At 38.5% G+C, this 16,489-nt stretch overlaps 1 protein-coding gene across 2 annotated transcripts in view; it reads left to right on the top strand.

The window, feature by feature from the left end:
* The window catches only part of RELN (reelin), a 520,317-nt gene that overhangs the window by 466,306 nt on the left and 37,522 nt on the right, over window positions 1-16,489 (top strand). For both annotated transcript variants that reach the window (XM_025380191.1, XM_025380192.1), the window contains exons 47-51: window positions 3,604-3,744; window positions 4,970-5,147; window positions 7,337-7,530; window positions 11,492-11,748; window positions 15,010-15,164. In XM_025380191.1, coding sequence (XP_025235976.1) covers window positions 3,604-3,744; window positions 4,970-5,147; window positions 7,337-7,530; window positions 11,492-11,748; window positions 15,010-15,164 — 925 coding nt within the window. The remainder of the gene's footprint in view (window positions 1-3,603; window positions 3,745-4,969; window positions 5,148-7,336; window positions 7,531-11,491; window positions 11,749-15,009; window positions 15,165-16,489) is intronic.

The raw sequence follows: 16,489 nt of genomic DNA, 5'->3' as shown, positions 1-16,489 counted from the left end.
CTGGGACACCAGTGAGAGGAACCATACTATTAACAGTAATATTTTAACTACTTAGCAATGGATATCTATTAAACAAAACTGATGTAACACTTACTACATACTGTAGATGGGGAAGAAATGGTGTAACTCCACAAAAGAAGCAAGAGGAGACAGTTCACGAATATGGAAAAATGAGAGATCTTCTCTGGGACCATTTTTCCCCCAACTCCAAGAAGTAGCAGCTGATGGTGGCCATCATTCTAAAGATAAATGACAACACCTGCCGAGGAACTCCACCAAGACACTCGTAGGTCTTGGTAAACAAGAACTAATTAATTTTCACAACACCCTTGTGAGGCAGAAGGTAGCATCTTCCCAGTTTTACTGACAGGGAAGCGTCAGCACATAAACATAAGTGATGTGGCCCCTTCACACAGTGGAGCTGTGACAGGGCTGGGAATAAGAAGTCCTGGCAATTCAACTTCCAAACTCTCATTTTTAACTTATATTCCAGTTCTTAGTGAAAATGTTTCCTCTTCTTACAAATTAATATTGGATAGTATGTGTATCCTTGTTTGATGGGTACATAATTACTAGGTGTAGTTATTCCTAAGAATATGAAATCATCACATCTGAGAAGGAGCCTTAAAAATCATCTCATTAAACTCCCTTATTATACATGTTTAGTTACTCACCGTGGACATAGAACCTACTAGTGCCAGAGTACAAATGAAAGCCCTCACTTATCTTTACTCCTGAGGGGCCAGCTCCCATGTTAGTACATTTCTCATGTAGTTTCTTACCGTTTCCTTTTCTTTGAAATGCCAGAGAGTTGCACAAATTGAAAATGTCAGCGTTGGAAGTCCCCATAAATGCTATCAACTCCAACAATGTATCTGGCTCTTAAATCTTCCGTACAGTTTCTCTAAGTGGTTGCCCACATTGTGATTAAACACAGCCAATGCTCAGTAAACCCATGCCACCTCTCAGCTGTGGGAAAGCTGTTTGCCCCCTTTAACAGCCATCAAATCACCACCCCTCCACAGCTGACACCAGGCCCTGCCCATCTACCCTACAGGATATCTTTTGTAGGGTGTTTTGGTCTTCCTGAGCATCTTTATTACTACGAACTGAATAGCCTTTCAGCAAATGTTTACGAAGCTCCATCTGTAGGTGCCACCAACAATAAAATGATAAATAAGGAAAATAATCTAACAGGAAATTACATATGAATAGGCACTTTTAAGACAAGGTGACCAGGGCTTTGGTGAAGTATGTGTAAGATATTAGAGGAACAAAGAAAGTTTATTACTTACCTACTGTCTATAAGCACTGAGGATACAAAACGGTATTCCCCTAAGGGATACAGAGATATTCTCTGCCCTTCAGAAGCTTATACTCTAAAAAAAATATATATATATATATGTGTGTGTGTGTGTATATATATATATGTGTGTGTATATATATATATAAATAAATAAAAATGTTGGTGCTGAGTAATTATGTTTTATGGAAATATGGTATTCCACTATGTTAATTATAAGTTGCTGCTGCAAATAAACAGAGATAGCTATAAATAAATTTAGATAAATTTAGTCATTAAAAATAATTTATCAGCAAAACCACTGAGTTGCACAATTTGTGGGCATGGGTGCATTTCCACATTGCTTACTGTGAGAATGGAAGCCCCTGGATACCAACTTCCTGGGCCTTTAGAACACCTACTAAGCTCTAGGTGCTGTACATGAAGTCTATGATGTTGAGCAAAAAGGAATCAACCCTGCCCTGTTCCTTGTAACTTACCGTTCAAGAAAGAGACAGACATGTATCAAATATGTATGCAAATAAATGTATAACTGTAATTTTGACAAATACTATAAGAGGAAAACAACAGTTGCTATGAGAGAGAACAGCATGGAAGAAACATCATTTTAAAAGGGGTCAGGAAGAAAACTTCTCTGTGAGGACCTGACATTTCCTCTGACACCCAAAGGACACACAGAAGTTAACCAGGCAGAAAGAGAGGAAGGGAGGGAGAGGCAGAGAGAGAGAGAGAGACAGAGATAGAGAAAAAGAGAACATGCAGGCAGAAAGGTGGGAATGAGTTTGGTGCACTTTGGGACCTGAGGGGAGAAACAGTACTCCAGAAACCAGTGATCATGATGAGGGAGGGAAGCAGAGGCCCAAGTTCAGGCAGATCTCAGGCAGGACCTTGTGGGCCAAGGAGAGGACTGGGGGTTTCGGTAAAATGCAGTGGAAAGTGACAGGAGTTTGTTAGGCAGAGATCACTCTGCTGGGGGAACATGAAGAAGCTGGGAAGCAAGCCAAATTATGGAGAAACCGGTTTGTACAGACGTTCAACAGACATGTATCGGACTGACCTCTTTATTTCAGAGTGAAGATTTTAGTCCTAGTCTGTTTCTTCTCCATTTTCTAAACTTATAGAAATATTTTCATTTGGAAAATGCAAACACATTCCTGTTGTTTGGTCTTTTGTCCTGCCTTAAACAGATATTTCCTCAGTTGAATGACTAATGGTCTCTTAATGACAGAACATATATGGATCAATAAACACAAATGGGTTCCTCTAAAAGTCTTTTCATGTTCAATGCACTTGAGCCTGAGGCATTGCTTGGATTTGACTGCCATCTAGTGCCTCCGAAAACACGTGTTTTTGTGTTTCTGAGCAAGACACTCCCCAGAACTGTGTGAATGAGCAAATATATTTCTTCCTCTGGAATGGGAGAACCTCTGTTTTAGCTTTACTTATATCGCTTTTGTGTCGATGTAAAGTAAGTCTGGTCTCATTTATTATGCTCTCTCTTTTCTCTGTATAATTTTCTCTGTCCAATTAGAAAGCAAGTGGGAAGCTGAAATCCAGCCCATGTTCTGTTCCCAAACCAAATGCAGAGGGGTTGCAGCGGCTCGGGGATGGTCATCTTTTCTGATTTTGCACTTACAAGTTAGCAGCAGCTCTGGTGTCACTCCATGGTACTTCCCACACGAAATCCAAGGCTCATGGCTCCTCTGAGGCTTCCAGTTTTAGGATTCATTTTTGTTTCTGACTGTCGGTTCTTTACAAGACTCAGAAAGATCACTGGGCTAAAATATATGATCAAGCTATCAGTTTGGTTGGTTTGGTTTGACTATAAACAATGTTTTGTATAGAATATTGTAATAATGGCCAGCCAGGCACAGTGGCTCGTGCATGTAATCGCAACACTTTGGGACACTGAGGTGGGCAGATCACTTTAGGTCAGGAGTTCAAGACCAGCCTGGCCAACATGGTGAAACCCTGTCTCCACCAAAATACAAAAATTAACTGGGTATTGTGGTGCATGCCTATAATCCCAGCTACTCAGGAGGCTGAGGCAGGAGAATTGCTTGAACCCGGGAGGTGGAGGCTGCACTGAGCTGAGATGGCACCACTGCGTTCCAGCCCAGGCAACAGAGCAAGACTCCATCTCAAAAAAAAAAAAAAATGTAATAATGAACGTTCTTTTCAGAAAAGAAGTAGGAATGTACATGCTTTTGTGTTACACTTCTCCATGCACTTATTCAAACATACTGGAACACATTTTCTTTTCCACAGCATCTTCATTAAAATTCTCATCTTCTTCAAAGGTCCCAAGCCACTCGTTTCCGCTGGCATCAACCAGCTCCCTTTGACAAGCAGCAGACGTGGGCAATAGATAATGTCTATATCGGGGATGGCTGCATAGACATGTGTAGTGGCCATGGGAGATGCATCCAGGGAAACTGCGTGTAAGTCGATTTTTTTTTCTTCCTTCTGTTGAAAGCTCCTGATTCACATTCCATCTAGGAGATTTTTCTGTAACTGGTTTTTGAATCACTCCCATGCTTCCTTAAGTTATACATTTTTTTCTGAAATATGATCTTGAGCTAACAGTGAAGTTGATGGATACTGTATCTTCATTCTTGCTTAGAGATTAGGAACTGAACAATAGCTATCTTGTCAGGAGATGGATGAATTATAATTAACTATATTTTATTTCCTTCTGTGTTTCTGCAATACACTTGAGCCTTGAAAATAACATTAGAAAAGGTTCAGGAGTTCAGTAAGTTCTGGCCAAAACTAATACATCATAAGTATTTTTCTCACTTAGGTCTGAATATATGTAAGGATATGCATTTGTTGTTGTTTGTTTATATTGCCGTGTTGTTTGCCTAAGAAAGTATGTAGATGTCTGGTCAATTTACCAGAGGTACTTAATGGACAGGCCTATTATATTACTCTTAGAGAACCTCAGCATATTTGGAATAATTTAAATGAAGGGGGGGGTGTGTGTGTGTATGTAAAGCATAGAGACCCATGGTGTGTGGGCCTCTGTACTGTATTTTCGAGATTATCCTGTTTAATGGGGAAGTATGAATGAAGATGCTTTCCCCATACACCTGGGAAGTCTATTTTTGGCTAATGATTTTAGCCCATACCCAGGACAACCCTTGAGACCCCTGAGCCTCCTAGTCCTATATTCATGTTCCCTTCCACCCTAAACAGGGAAGTCAGTCTTTTGATAAGAAGCAACAGTTATTGTCCAAAGTATCTTCTGCTGTTAGAACCATAGCCCCTTGGATTCCTAAGTGGCTCAAAGCCTCTGTTAAAAAGACCAATTTCGTAAATTATTCGGACCTACCAGTTTACTTTGGCAGCTCCCATTGTTTATCAGCCATTCAGAGCTCTGTGATATAAGAGATGGGCCTTTAGTAGACTCTTCGAAGTTGCTTCTTCCTCTTCACCTGTAACGTTGAATCACTACCTTAGGAAATGTTAGAGTTAGTTAATTCATAGATTATTTGTAACCTAAAGCACAGTTAAGGAGAGCAGGTGAATTCTGGCAAGCTCTCTGAAAATCAGTAACTTTTCATCATCTTGGACTAGGAAAAGAGTAGTCTTCACTAATTTGAGAACAAGCTTGCAGGGGCTTTGTCTGATGTTGACTTTTCCTCTCTCCTGCTCTGCACCCAGCTGTGATGAACAGTGGGGTGGCCTGTACTGTGATGACCCCGAGACCTCTCTTCCAACCCAACTCAAAGACAATTTCAATCGAGCTCCATCCAACCAGAACTGGCTGACTGTGAATGGAGGGAAATTGAGTACAGTGTGTGGAGCTGTGGCGTCGGGAATGGCTCTCCATTTCAGTGGGGTGAGTGTTTGGCTGCTGGTTATTCATTTCTGCTTCTCTTAAGTTCCTTCCAAATAGCTGACTCTCTTCTGAAGTTTAATGGGTAAACCAAGATGCAGAGTTAGTTACCCTAAATGTACAACCCTGATCTGAACTTGCAACTTTATACAAATCTTTATACTATAAAGATAACTTTATACTATACTTTATACTAAGTAATCAGAAAATAAATATAGTATAACTTTATGCTATGCTTTATACTAAAGAATCAGAAAATACTAATCATTCCCAGGATTTTTCTACCACAAATCAGTTGAGACAATTTAATTATTCAGGGTAGTGTCAGCACAGGGCATATTTAAGTACACATTATAAAAGAATGTGAGTGAATGTTTATCTTGGAAAAGAGCACTTGTGCAATCTTCCATCTGCATGGAGCCCTTTTAATTGACAACTCTTGAGCTTGCAACAGATTTTGCATTTAAGGAGCCAAAAATCTGGAAAATGAGCTGCAATGGTTCCTGAATTTATTAACAACAATGAATCATTTTTATAGATTATCCAGGAAAGAATAATTATTAGACATTACTAGACATTTGTAGGTGTAGCGTATTATCTTGTGAGTGACAGCAGCAAGGTTCGAAACTTTCTTTGAGAAATGTTATAGTCACTCTACTTTTCTGCCAAAGGCGACTCTGTTTAAAATACAATTTCTTTTATACCATGATTAGCTAGACAAATTAGTGTTGTAAAATAACAAATTTACTGCCAGCTCTGTATTTCCTTAGCATGCCCTACCTTAGAGTTTACATTTGTGCCAATGAAGTGCATTATTTATATTCAACATTTTAGCTCGAGTAACAAGATGACATATAGCATATAGGCTTTTTATAATCATCAACACTGACAAAGAATGCAGTGTTCAGGATACTTTTTCTCACTTAGAACTAAAAGTAGTTTTTCACATATGTTCAACTAAAAAAAATCCACATATCAACATTAATAAATTAATACAGATGCCATTAAATTATGTTAAAGTGTAAATTTAAAACATTACAATAATTAGAGATTATCTCTATAATTATAAAATTTCCAGATGTGGCTATTTTTAAATTTCACATTAAAATAGTCATCTAATTACAGGCACAGTGGCTCACGCCTGTAATCCCAGCACTTTGGGAGGCCGAGGTGGGCAGATCACCTGAGGTCAGGAGTTCAAGACCAGCCTGGCCAACACTGTGAAACCCCATCTCCATTAAAAATACAAAAATCAGCCGGGTATGGTAGCACACATCTGTGGTCCCAGCTACTTGGGAGGCTGAGGCAAGAGAATCACTTGAACCCAGGAGATGGAGGTTGCAGTGAGCCAAGATTGCACCACTGCACTCCAGCCAGACTCTGTCTCAAAAAATTAAATAACAATAATAATAAAATAGTCATCTCAGCATGCTATTTTCTTAGTGGTTGATTCATTTGTAAAAATCTAATAAATGTCTGAAAATAACTGGAGAGAGTTTAATAAAAATAAAGGACAGTTATCTTAGTTCCAGCTCTCATCTTGCTTATGAAAAATAAAAAACAGCCGAGACAACTTGGAAATGTGTCCTGGGCTGCAGTACTCAACCTTGGCCCAAATAAACTTTCATATTAAAAAAAGGAAAAATAAAAAGAGAAAATCATCTTGGAATACGTTGTTCTCTGTAAATAAGTCTTGAATGCCGAAATTTCAAAGTTCAGCAAACATGTGCTAGGTACCTACTGTGTACTAGGCAAAATACTAAGAGCCCACATAGTAAGAAACAGGGTCAGAAAATCAGTGCTACAATACTGTGTGGCTTGTATTACAAAATAAATATTAAAAGAAAGGAAATACCAGCACTTTGGGAGGCCGAGGAAGGTAGATCATTTGAGCCCAGGAGTTCAAGACCAGCCTGGACAACATGACGAAACCCTGTCTCTACAAAAAATTAGCTAGACATGGAGGCATGCACCTGTAGTCCCAGCCACTTGGGAGGCTGAGGTGGGAGGATCGCTTGAACCCAGGAGGTCAAGGCTGCAGTGAGCTGTGATGGTGCCACTGCACTCCAGCCTAGATGACAAAGCAAGACCCTGTCTAAAAAATAAAAAAAAAAACCATAGAAAATCTATAACCTGCAACTGAGATTCCTTATCACTGTTTTTTGTTGTTTCATTTTACTTCTTTTTCTTAGGGTTGTAGTCGATTATTAGTCACTGTGGATCTAAACCTCACTAATGCTGAGTTCATCCAATTTTACTTCATGTATGGGTGCCTGATTACACCAAACAACCGTAACCAAGGTGTTCTCTTGGAATATTCTGTCAATGGAGGCATTACCTGGAACCTGCTCATGGAGATTTTCTATGACCAGTACAGTAAGCCCGGGTTTGTATTTGATTTGATATCTAATAATGAGTACATTGAGCAAAGATTGCTACCAGCAATCAATCACAGGAGACTGAGGGGGACCTCAGACTTATGCCTCAGTAGAGGATGCCTCTGAGACTGAAATGAAGAAGCGTTTCTGAGCTGGATAAATAGCTGGTTTGGGTTTTTAAGAACAACTAGTTTTCACATCCCAGAATAAGATGAAATATTCTACCACAATGCCAATGGTGAATAAACCCAGTGCAAAAACCCACAGAAATTAACTAGTATATTATAATTAATTTCAGCAATGCTTTGGGAAAATGGAAACAGAAAAATAAATAAATATTTATTTATATAGTGTTCACTCCGTTTTTAGAGAATTTTGGACTGGAAAGCAAAGAAACACAATAAAATGTAAATATCCTTAAGAAGCCTAGAGATTATTTTTAAACTCCTTATTTAAAAACCTTGAATAAACACAATGTATGGGTCATTTAAAAAAAAATTATTGAAGGGCCAAATGCAATGAATATGACCAATTAGAAATGTCAAAGAGTTGTTAAGAAGGAAAATAGCATATTCAGTAAAGTAGGAGGAGGACGAGGGTAAGAAAAGAGAAGAGAGAAAGAATGAGAAAGAGACAGAGAAAGGCAGGATCCAAGGGGAGGCCGAAGAGAAGAGGAAATAAATAGAACCCAGACAGGAAACACATGCTGGGCATAGTGTCTCACACCTGTAATCCCAGCACTTTGGGAAGCCAAGGCAGGAGGATCACTTGAAGCCAGGAGTTCAAGACCAGCCTGGGCAGCAAAGCAAGACACCTTTCCCCCCTCCCAAAAAAATTACCTGGGTGTGGTGGCATGTGCCTATAGTCCCAGCCACTCAGGAGGCTGAGGCAAGAGGATTGCTTGAGCCTAGGAGTTTGAGGCTGCAGTAAGCTATGATTGTGGCACTACACTCTAGCCTGGGTGACAGAGTAAGGCCCCATCTTTTAAAAAAAAAAAAAAAAGAAAGAAAGAAACATAGATAATCCTTTAATGCATGGCAAGCCAGATATGGGCTAAAATTTGAGTAAAATAAAAATCTTATAAATGATAATTTAAATTCAATGTATCAGTTAAGAATAGGTTCAGCTATCAATGGCAGGAAACACAAAATAACAAGTTTTTCTCTCTCTCCTATGTAAATTACATCCCAAAAAAAAAAAAAACTACTCCAGGACTGCTATAGTGGCTCCACAAGCACCAGTGACCCAGGTTCCTCCTGTCTTATTGTTCTGCCCCACTCAGCATGTGACTTTCATCTCATGGTCCAAAAGGGCCACTAGCTCCCCAACTTTACAGTCTATAGGAAGGAGGTTGAGGCGAGAAGGGTGTGCTCTCTCTTCAAGGACATTTCCTAACAGCTGCACGTACTTCCTTTTATATTCCACTAGCTATAGAGTTTAGCCACATAGCCACCCCCAGATGCAAGGAAGGCTGGACATGCTGTCTTTATTCTGGGCAACCAGTCACCTGGATAAAAAGACAGGCTCCTATTAGGAAGGAAGAAAGGGAGAATGGCCATTGAGGAAATACCAGTAGTTTTTGCCACAAGCAAAAACTTTTAAATCTTCCACTTGCATTAAAGTTGGATGCCAATAAAGGAATCCAACTAGAAGCCAAGTGGTACAGAGTACCCTGTGCTCAACTATTAGTAGGAGATAACAGACAAGCCAAGTAAACTGCTTTCTTCATCGTGATGGAGGAATTTATAAAAACCTCAAGTATGAGTTCCTGAACACTTAAGCAGCATAACATACAAGGAGAAGAGAGTTATGTTTCTGTAGGGTAAAAGCATAACTGTCTAATCTACTTTAGTTCTCTGAAGGGGAAACAAATTGAGGTAGGAACAGTGGTCATAATTTATTTAGACTTTCAAGTAGCCTTAGGTAAATTTCCATTCCAGAGATTTTTTAAATGTGGTCAAAGATTTATCAGAGAAAATAAAAACTAATTTAGAAATAGGAAAGAAAAACTAGAGGTAAAAGATAACTGCTCTGGGTGAAGAAGTGTGATTGTGTATCCCCTCCAGAAACTGACAGATTTTGGATAGTACGTAACTAAACATGCCAAACCAATAGAGGTAAATTTTAGGAACATCTCATAAGATAAGCATACCAAAAAAGAAAAAAAAAAAAGGTGCAGGGAGGACAAATGAGCTTCAAAATTGACAAAAATGAGGAAATAGACTTTGGAAAAGACTCTGCCTAAAGGGTGATGTCTCCCGGCTGCCAGTACCCGCACAGGTGAGGGTCTAAGTTTCATACTTTCTAGTCTACACTGTTCTTCCTTAAGACTAAGATCCATTAGGCTATCATGGCCCAAAGGGTGCATAGAATGATGGCATAATAGAAAAAAGTATTCAAAATTCAAGTTGTAGAAATCCAACTAAAAGCATCCTACCTGTGAATGAATCTTGGTTGGCCTCCATCTGGAATACTACCTACTGTTCTGGTCACTGTACCTCAAGGAAGACAGAAAACAAAAAGGAAGGAAAAATAAAATCAACAAGGATATATTGTATAAACAAAACTAATATAATGAAACCTCTTTAATGTGAAAGGCAAGAATTAAAACAACTGTCACTGCAGCCCTCAGTTTAAAGAGCTTCATGGGATGAACTTGGACTGGTTGCCTTGCCTTGGAACTTTGCAAACAGTAAGAGGCATCCCTTGAGGTTAAAGGGAGGTTATGCACATGTACCCTAGAACTTAAAGTATAATAATAATAAAAAATAAAAAAATAAAATAAAAATAAAATAAAATAAAAAATAAAAAAAATAAGATGATACTGGCTGGGCACGGTAGCTCATGCCTGTAATCCCAGCACTTTGGGAGGCCAAGGTGGGTGGATCACCTGAGGTCAGGAGTTCGAAACCAGCCTGGTCAACATGGTGAAACCCCGTCTCTACTAAAAATACAAAAATTAGCCAGGCGTGGTGGCATGCGCGCCTGTAACTCCAGCTACTCGGGAGGCTGAGGCAGGAGAATTGCTTAAACCCAGGAAGCAGAGGTTGCAGTGAGCCAAGATTGCACCATTGTACTCTAGCCTGGGCAGCAGAGTGAGATCTCTGTCTCAGGGAAAAAAAAAAAAAATACTTTGTGAGGAGGATGGTAAATCTAAGGACGTTATCTTCCCTGACAGATTTTAGAGTTATGAATATAAATACAAAAGGTTGATATGTTCCTGGGTTTTCATATATAATTGTGATTAAGGGGCATTTTAGACCTCATTTCTAGCTAATTCAGTTTCCTGTTGGAGCATGGAGCCATATTTTTCCATGTCTGTCCCTGGTGAGTGAGACAGGGATAGATAGCATGCTGGGCTTGCTAGCCCATGGTTCTCACATGACATTTTCTATGAATATATAGAATTTTAAATAGTTTCAACAAAGCATATAAACAAAGTCAATGTCTGCACCATAGACAACTGATAATGGACCTGGTACCCTCAGGCTGACAGTCCAAATGTCCTCCCACAATCCAGTGTCCATACCTCAAGTCACTTTCCAGCACTCACGGAAACAGAGTAAAAACAAGGTGCCAGGGAAGGAAGCAGAAGAAGCCAAACACGAGGTGACAGAAAAAAGTCAGCATTTTGGCTTATGTCTACCAAAGTGCGTATACTCTAGGCCTACAGATACCAACCAGGTATGCAAAAAACTGTGCAGTCCCTCCAAAGCCTGCCCACAGACAGAACCAATTGGTAGTTCCAGGATACTTGAATCTGTTCACATTCTATTTCCCTCAATTTAGTGACTACTGAGACTTCATAAAATTAAGCCAGTTAATTGTGGTTTTTGAAAATTATTTTAGCTAATGTCCTTCCCTCACCCACCATGTGACATATAGTATCTTATGGCTGGTTGTAAATCTTTTACTCAAGATATTTGACAAGGGTTCTTTCCCACACCCTCCCCCATCATTTTCCTATAGATTTGTGAATATCCTTCTCCCTCCTGATGCTAAAGAGATTGCCACTCGCTTCCGCTGGTGGCAGCCAAGACATGACGGCCTGGATCAGAACGACTGGGCCATTGACAATGTCCTCATCTCAGGCTCTGCTGACCAAAGGACCGTTATGCTGGACACCTTCAGCAGCGCCCCAGTGCCCCAGCACGAGCGCTCCCCTGCAGACGCCGGCCCTGTCGGGAGGATTGCCTTTGACATGTTTATGGAAGACAAAACTTCAGGTAAATTATGCACAGCACTAAATAAAAAGCCCAGTGGAAATGCAGTGGTTTGGATTTGGGTCTTTTCAAAGGGGCGAAGTGTGGAACCTTTTCAAATGTTCCAGTGGTGCAGAAACACTGAAAAGGGTGTCATCCTTTTGTTCCTCTCAGCCTTCCTGGTTGGCATTTTAACTAAATCTTTTCTTTCATTCAAGCCAGCTAGTGTGTTTTTTAAATATAGCAATCTATAATTTTATTAACAGGATGATTTTCTTTTCTTAGAAAATTTTCAGTGTTTCCTGTTTTCTAGTTTGGGTAGAAAGCCAAAGATTTCTACCCAAATCTTCTACCCAACAAATGACATTTCCCAGTCATCTGTTTTAATATCTGAAGACAAGTATTTTGTTTTGCTACAGGGCAGACATATTTGCATTTCATGTCTTAGGTCATGTCCCAGGTCTTGCTTGTTACCGTTCATTCCCCATAGGGGTTTTCAATGATACTGGTGAAGCAGGAAGGACCTCTTTGTCCTCCTCTCTTTTTTTTTAAAGACAGTTTCATTATTTTGCCTAGGCTGGAGTGCAATGGCACAGTCCCAGCTCACTGCAACCTCTTCCTCCCAGGTGCAAGCAATTCTCCTGCCTCAGCCTCCAGACTAGCTGGGATTACAGGCATGCGCCACCATGCCCAGCTAATTTTGTAATTTTAGTAGAGATGGGGTTTCACTATGTTGGCGAGGCTGGTCTCGAACTCCCAGCCTCAGGTGATCTGTCTATCTCGGCCTCCTAAAGTGCTGAGATTACAGGCATGAGCCACCACGCCCAGCCTATCCTCTCATTTTTAATGTTTTCATTTCATGACACTATTCTGGTCATCTTTATAAAAAGTGGTGTCTTGTATTAAGTATGTACCTTTGCCATGCCATGTATTTGGTTATACTACATGAAACATGGTATCTTCAGATAAAGCAGTGATATTCATTATATATCTCATACTAACATGTATCTAAACAGTAAAGATAGATATACTATTATGCCAGTATTGATTCAGACAGTGGAACTCTGTCACACCCAGCTCAGCCCCTAGCATCTTGCATGGAAAGGACAGTCATTTTTACAATAATAAGACTGATAAGAATCTTCCGGAGGAACAGCATGTCCTGGAAAAAAAAAATCGAAACTTGAAGAATTTTAATAATTTTAATTTCAGTTAATATTTTATTGTAAAAGTATACATGTTCAAAATGTGAAACTGAGAAAATACATAAAATCATAAGGATGAAAATAAAAATCACTCAGGGGATAACCATTGTCAATATTTTGGCATATATTCTTAGAGTACATTTACATAAACATATTTTAACAAAATTATAGTCTTATATATGTCATAGCTTCTTTTTTTGTTTTTAATTAAATCCTTATCATTTCCTCATATCCTTAGATATCTTTGAATATAAAATTTTAGTAGCTATATACTCAATAATACTGGATATTTAGGTTAATTTCACTAATTCATTTATTAGTATATTATGTGGCATAACATAACAGCAGATATTTACTTTGAAACACTCTTGTTTAAAAAAAAAACAAAAACTTGTAAACAGAAAAAGCTTAAAATGTCCCTCACCACTACTAAGTGTCATATTCTCTTAAGAAGGTTACTGAACTTTGCTTCATTACTCATTTATTTTTTTCCTGTATAATGGTTTACATAAGTGAGTTTACAATCAGAGAGAGAGAGGAGGGGAGAGAGAGAGAGAGAGGATCAACACATAAGATGTACTCTACATTAATCAATTCATAGTCTTACTACTTAGGTTTTCTTTAGACTCTTCCAAATCTATTCCTTCAGTAGTATTTTGCTGAGTACATTTCCTCAAAGTGTTAACTGTTAATCAGGTTTAGGAGTCAAGACTTATTAAAAGAAATATTTATCCAGAATACTTGAATATCCATACCTGAGTAATCAAATATTAAGAGCATTACCAAGGTAAATTTATAACAGTATTATCTTGGAATCCTAATTTCTTAAATAATCTCTTTAATAATATTTTATTTTACTTTTGGCCAAATTAAATATGGCTTCACATTTTAGGACTTAAAATTAGCCTTTATAACAAGTTTGTTATAAACTCATTTGTTATGAACTCATTTCTTAAACTCAAAAATCATTTCTTTATCTAATTAAATAGGGTGGTTGCCAGGATCTGGGGAAAGGGGAAATGAGGAATACTTTTTCAATAGCTATAAAGTTTCTGTCATGCAAAAGAAATAAGTTCTAGAGATCTGTTGTACGACATAGTGTCTATGGTTGACAGGATGATCTTGTGCACTGAAAATATGTTAAGAGGATATGTCTCTTGTGAGGTGTTCTAAACAGCAACCCCCCAACAACAAAAAAAACACACACACACACAAAAGAAAGAATACAAGGAAATTTTTGGAAGTGATGGATCGATTTGGTACCTTGCTTGTGGTGATAGTATCATAGGGTGTGCATATTTCCAAAGTCTTCAAGATGTATATTTCATTTTTAAAAACAAATTTTTTAGAGATAGGGTCTCACTCTGCTTCCCAGACTGGAGTGCAGTGACACAATCACAAATTACTGCAGCCCTGAACTCCTGGACTCAAGCAGCCTCCTGAGCAGTTGAGACTATGGGTGTGAACTGCCACACCAGCTAATTTTTTTTTTTTCCAGCAGTCAGGATCTTGCTATGTTGCCCAGGCTGGCCTTAAGCGATCCTCCCACTTCAGCATTTCAAAGTGCTGGGATTACGGGCATGAGCCACCATACCCAGCCAAGATGTATATTTTAAATATGTGTAATTTTTGTATATCAATTATATCTCGATAAAGCTATAAAAAAATTCATTACAAGCTTTTTAGTTACCCAGATAATACTTTCAGAATTTGAATAGAAGTAGTGAACCCTCTTCCCTATCCTGTTATTAAAATTATCTCTCCTTCTTTATATGCTACCTAAAAAGTGAAATATCTGTCAAAAAATTAGTTATTTCCTTTTGTTTTTCATTTACAATGCATACAATATACTTTTTTTCATGTGCAGACTAATATCTATGGTTGTGTGTGTACTAATATCAGACAAAGGGCATATATCGCAATCCTCCTAGTATTTACATTCCTGAAAAAATGTGTTTACATTAGCGTTTTGTCTATAGAGTATATACAACATGAGCAGTTTCTACTTAAAATAATTCTATGTATTGCTTAAAGTATTTTTGTCACAGATTTGTCATAAAAATTTGTTTTCTGTTTTAAGTGAATGAGCACTGGCTATTCCATGATGATTGCACAGTAGAGAGATTCTGTGAGTCCCTTGATGGTGTGATGCTCTGTGGCAGTCATGACGGACGGGAGGTATATGCAGTGACCCACGACCTGACTCCCACTGAAGGCTGGATTATGCAATTCAAGGTGAAATGTTATGATCTTGGCTATATAAACAACCATACATTAGCAATATAACAAATCAAAAATATCAGAGAAAAGATAATCTCATATTTCATTGACTTTATATTTTGAAAAGTAAAATTTACTATTAAAGTAATATACAACTCAACTATATATTGCTTAATGATTAAAAGTATTTTATTTCTGAAGTATTTCAAGTTGAAACTTTTTAAAATCTTTTTTATTATACTCTAAGCTCTGGAGTACATGTGCAGAACATGCAGGTTTGTTACATAGGTATACATGTGGCATGGTGGTTTGCTGCACATCAAACCGTCATCTACATTAGGTATTTCTCCTAATGTTATCCCTCCCCCACTCCCCGACAGGCACCAGTGTGTGATGTTCCCCTCCCTGTATCCGAGTGTTTTTGTTGTTCAACTCCCACCTATGAGAACATGTGGTGTTTGGTTTTCTGTTCTTGTATTAGTTTGCTGAGAATGGTGGTTTCCAGCTTCATCCATGTCCCTACAAAGGACATGAACTCATCTTTTTTATGGTTGCATAGTATTCCATGGTGTATATGTGGCCACATTTTCTTTATCCAGTCTGTCATTGATGGGCATTTGTGTTGGTTCCAAGTCTTTGCTATTGTGAAGAGTGCCTTAATAAACATACGTGTGCTGTGTCTTTATAGTAGAATGATTTGTAATCCTTTGGGTATATACCCAGTAATGGGATTGCTGGGTCAAATGGTATTTCTGGTTCTAGATCCTTGAGGAATCACCACACTGTCTTCCACAATGATTGCACTAATTTACACTCCCACCAACAGTGTAAAAGCGTTCCCATTTCTCCACAGCCTCTCCAGCATCTGTTGTTTCCTGACTTTTTAATGATCGTCATTCTAACTGGCATGAGATGGTATCTCAATGTGGTTTTGATTTGCATCTCTCCGATGACCAGTGATGATGAGCATTTTTTCATGTTTGTTGGCCACATAAATGTCTTCTTTTGAGAATTGTCTGTTCATATCCTTCGACCACTTTTTGAAGGGGTTGTTTTTTTCTTATAAATTTCTTTAAGGTCTTTGTAGATTCTGGACATTAGCCCTTTGTCAAATCGATAGATTGCAATTTCTCCCATTCTGTAAGTTGCCTGTTCACTCTGATAATAGTTTATTTTGCTGTGCAGAATCTCTTTAGTTTAACTAGATCCCATTTGTAAATTTTGGCTTTTGTTGCCATTGCTTTTGGTGTTTTAGTCATGAAGTCTTTGCCCATACTTATGTCCTGAATGGCATTGCCTAGGTTTTCTTCTAGGGTTATGATTTTAGGTCTCAACATTTA

Source organism: Theropithecus gelada, chromosome 3 (assembly GCF_003255815.1).
Source record: "Theropithecus gelada isolate Dixy chromosome 3, Tgel_1.0, whole genome shotgun sequence".
Lineage (NCBI taxonomy): Eukaryota > Metazoa > Chordata > Mammalia > Primates > Cercopithecidae > Theropithecus > Theropithecus gelada.
This window is presented reverse-complemented; position numbering and strand designations above follow the sequence as displayed.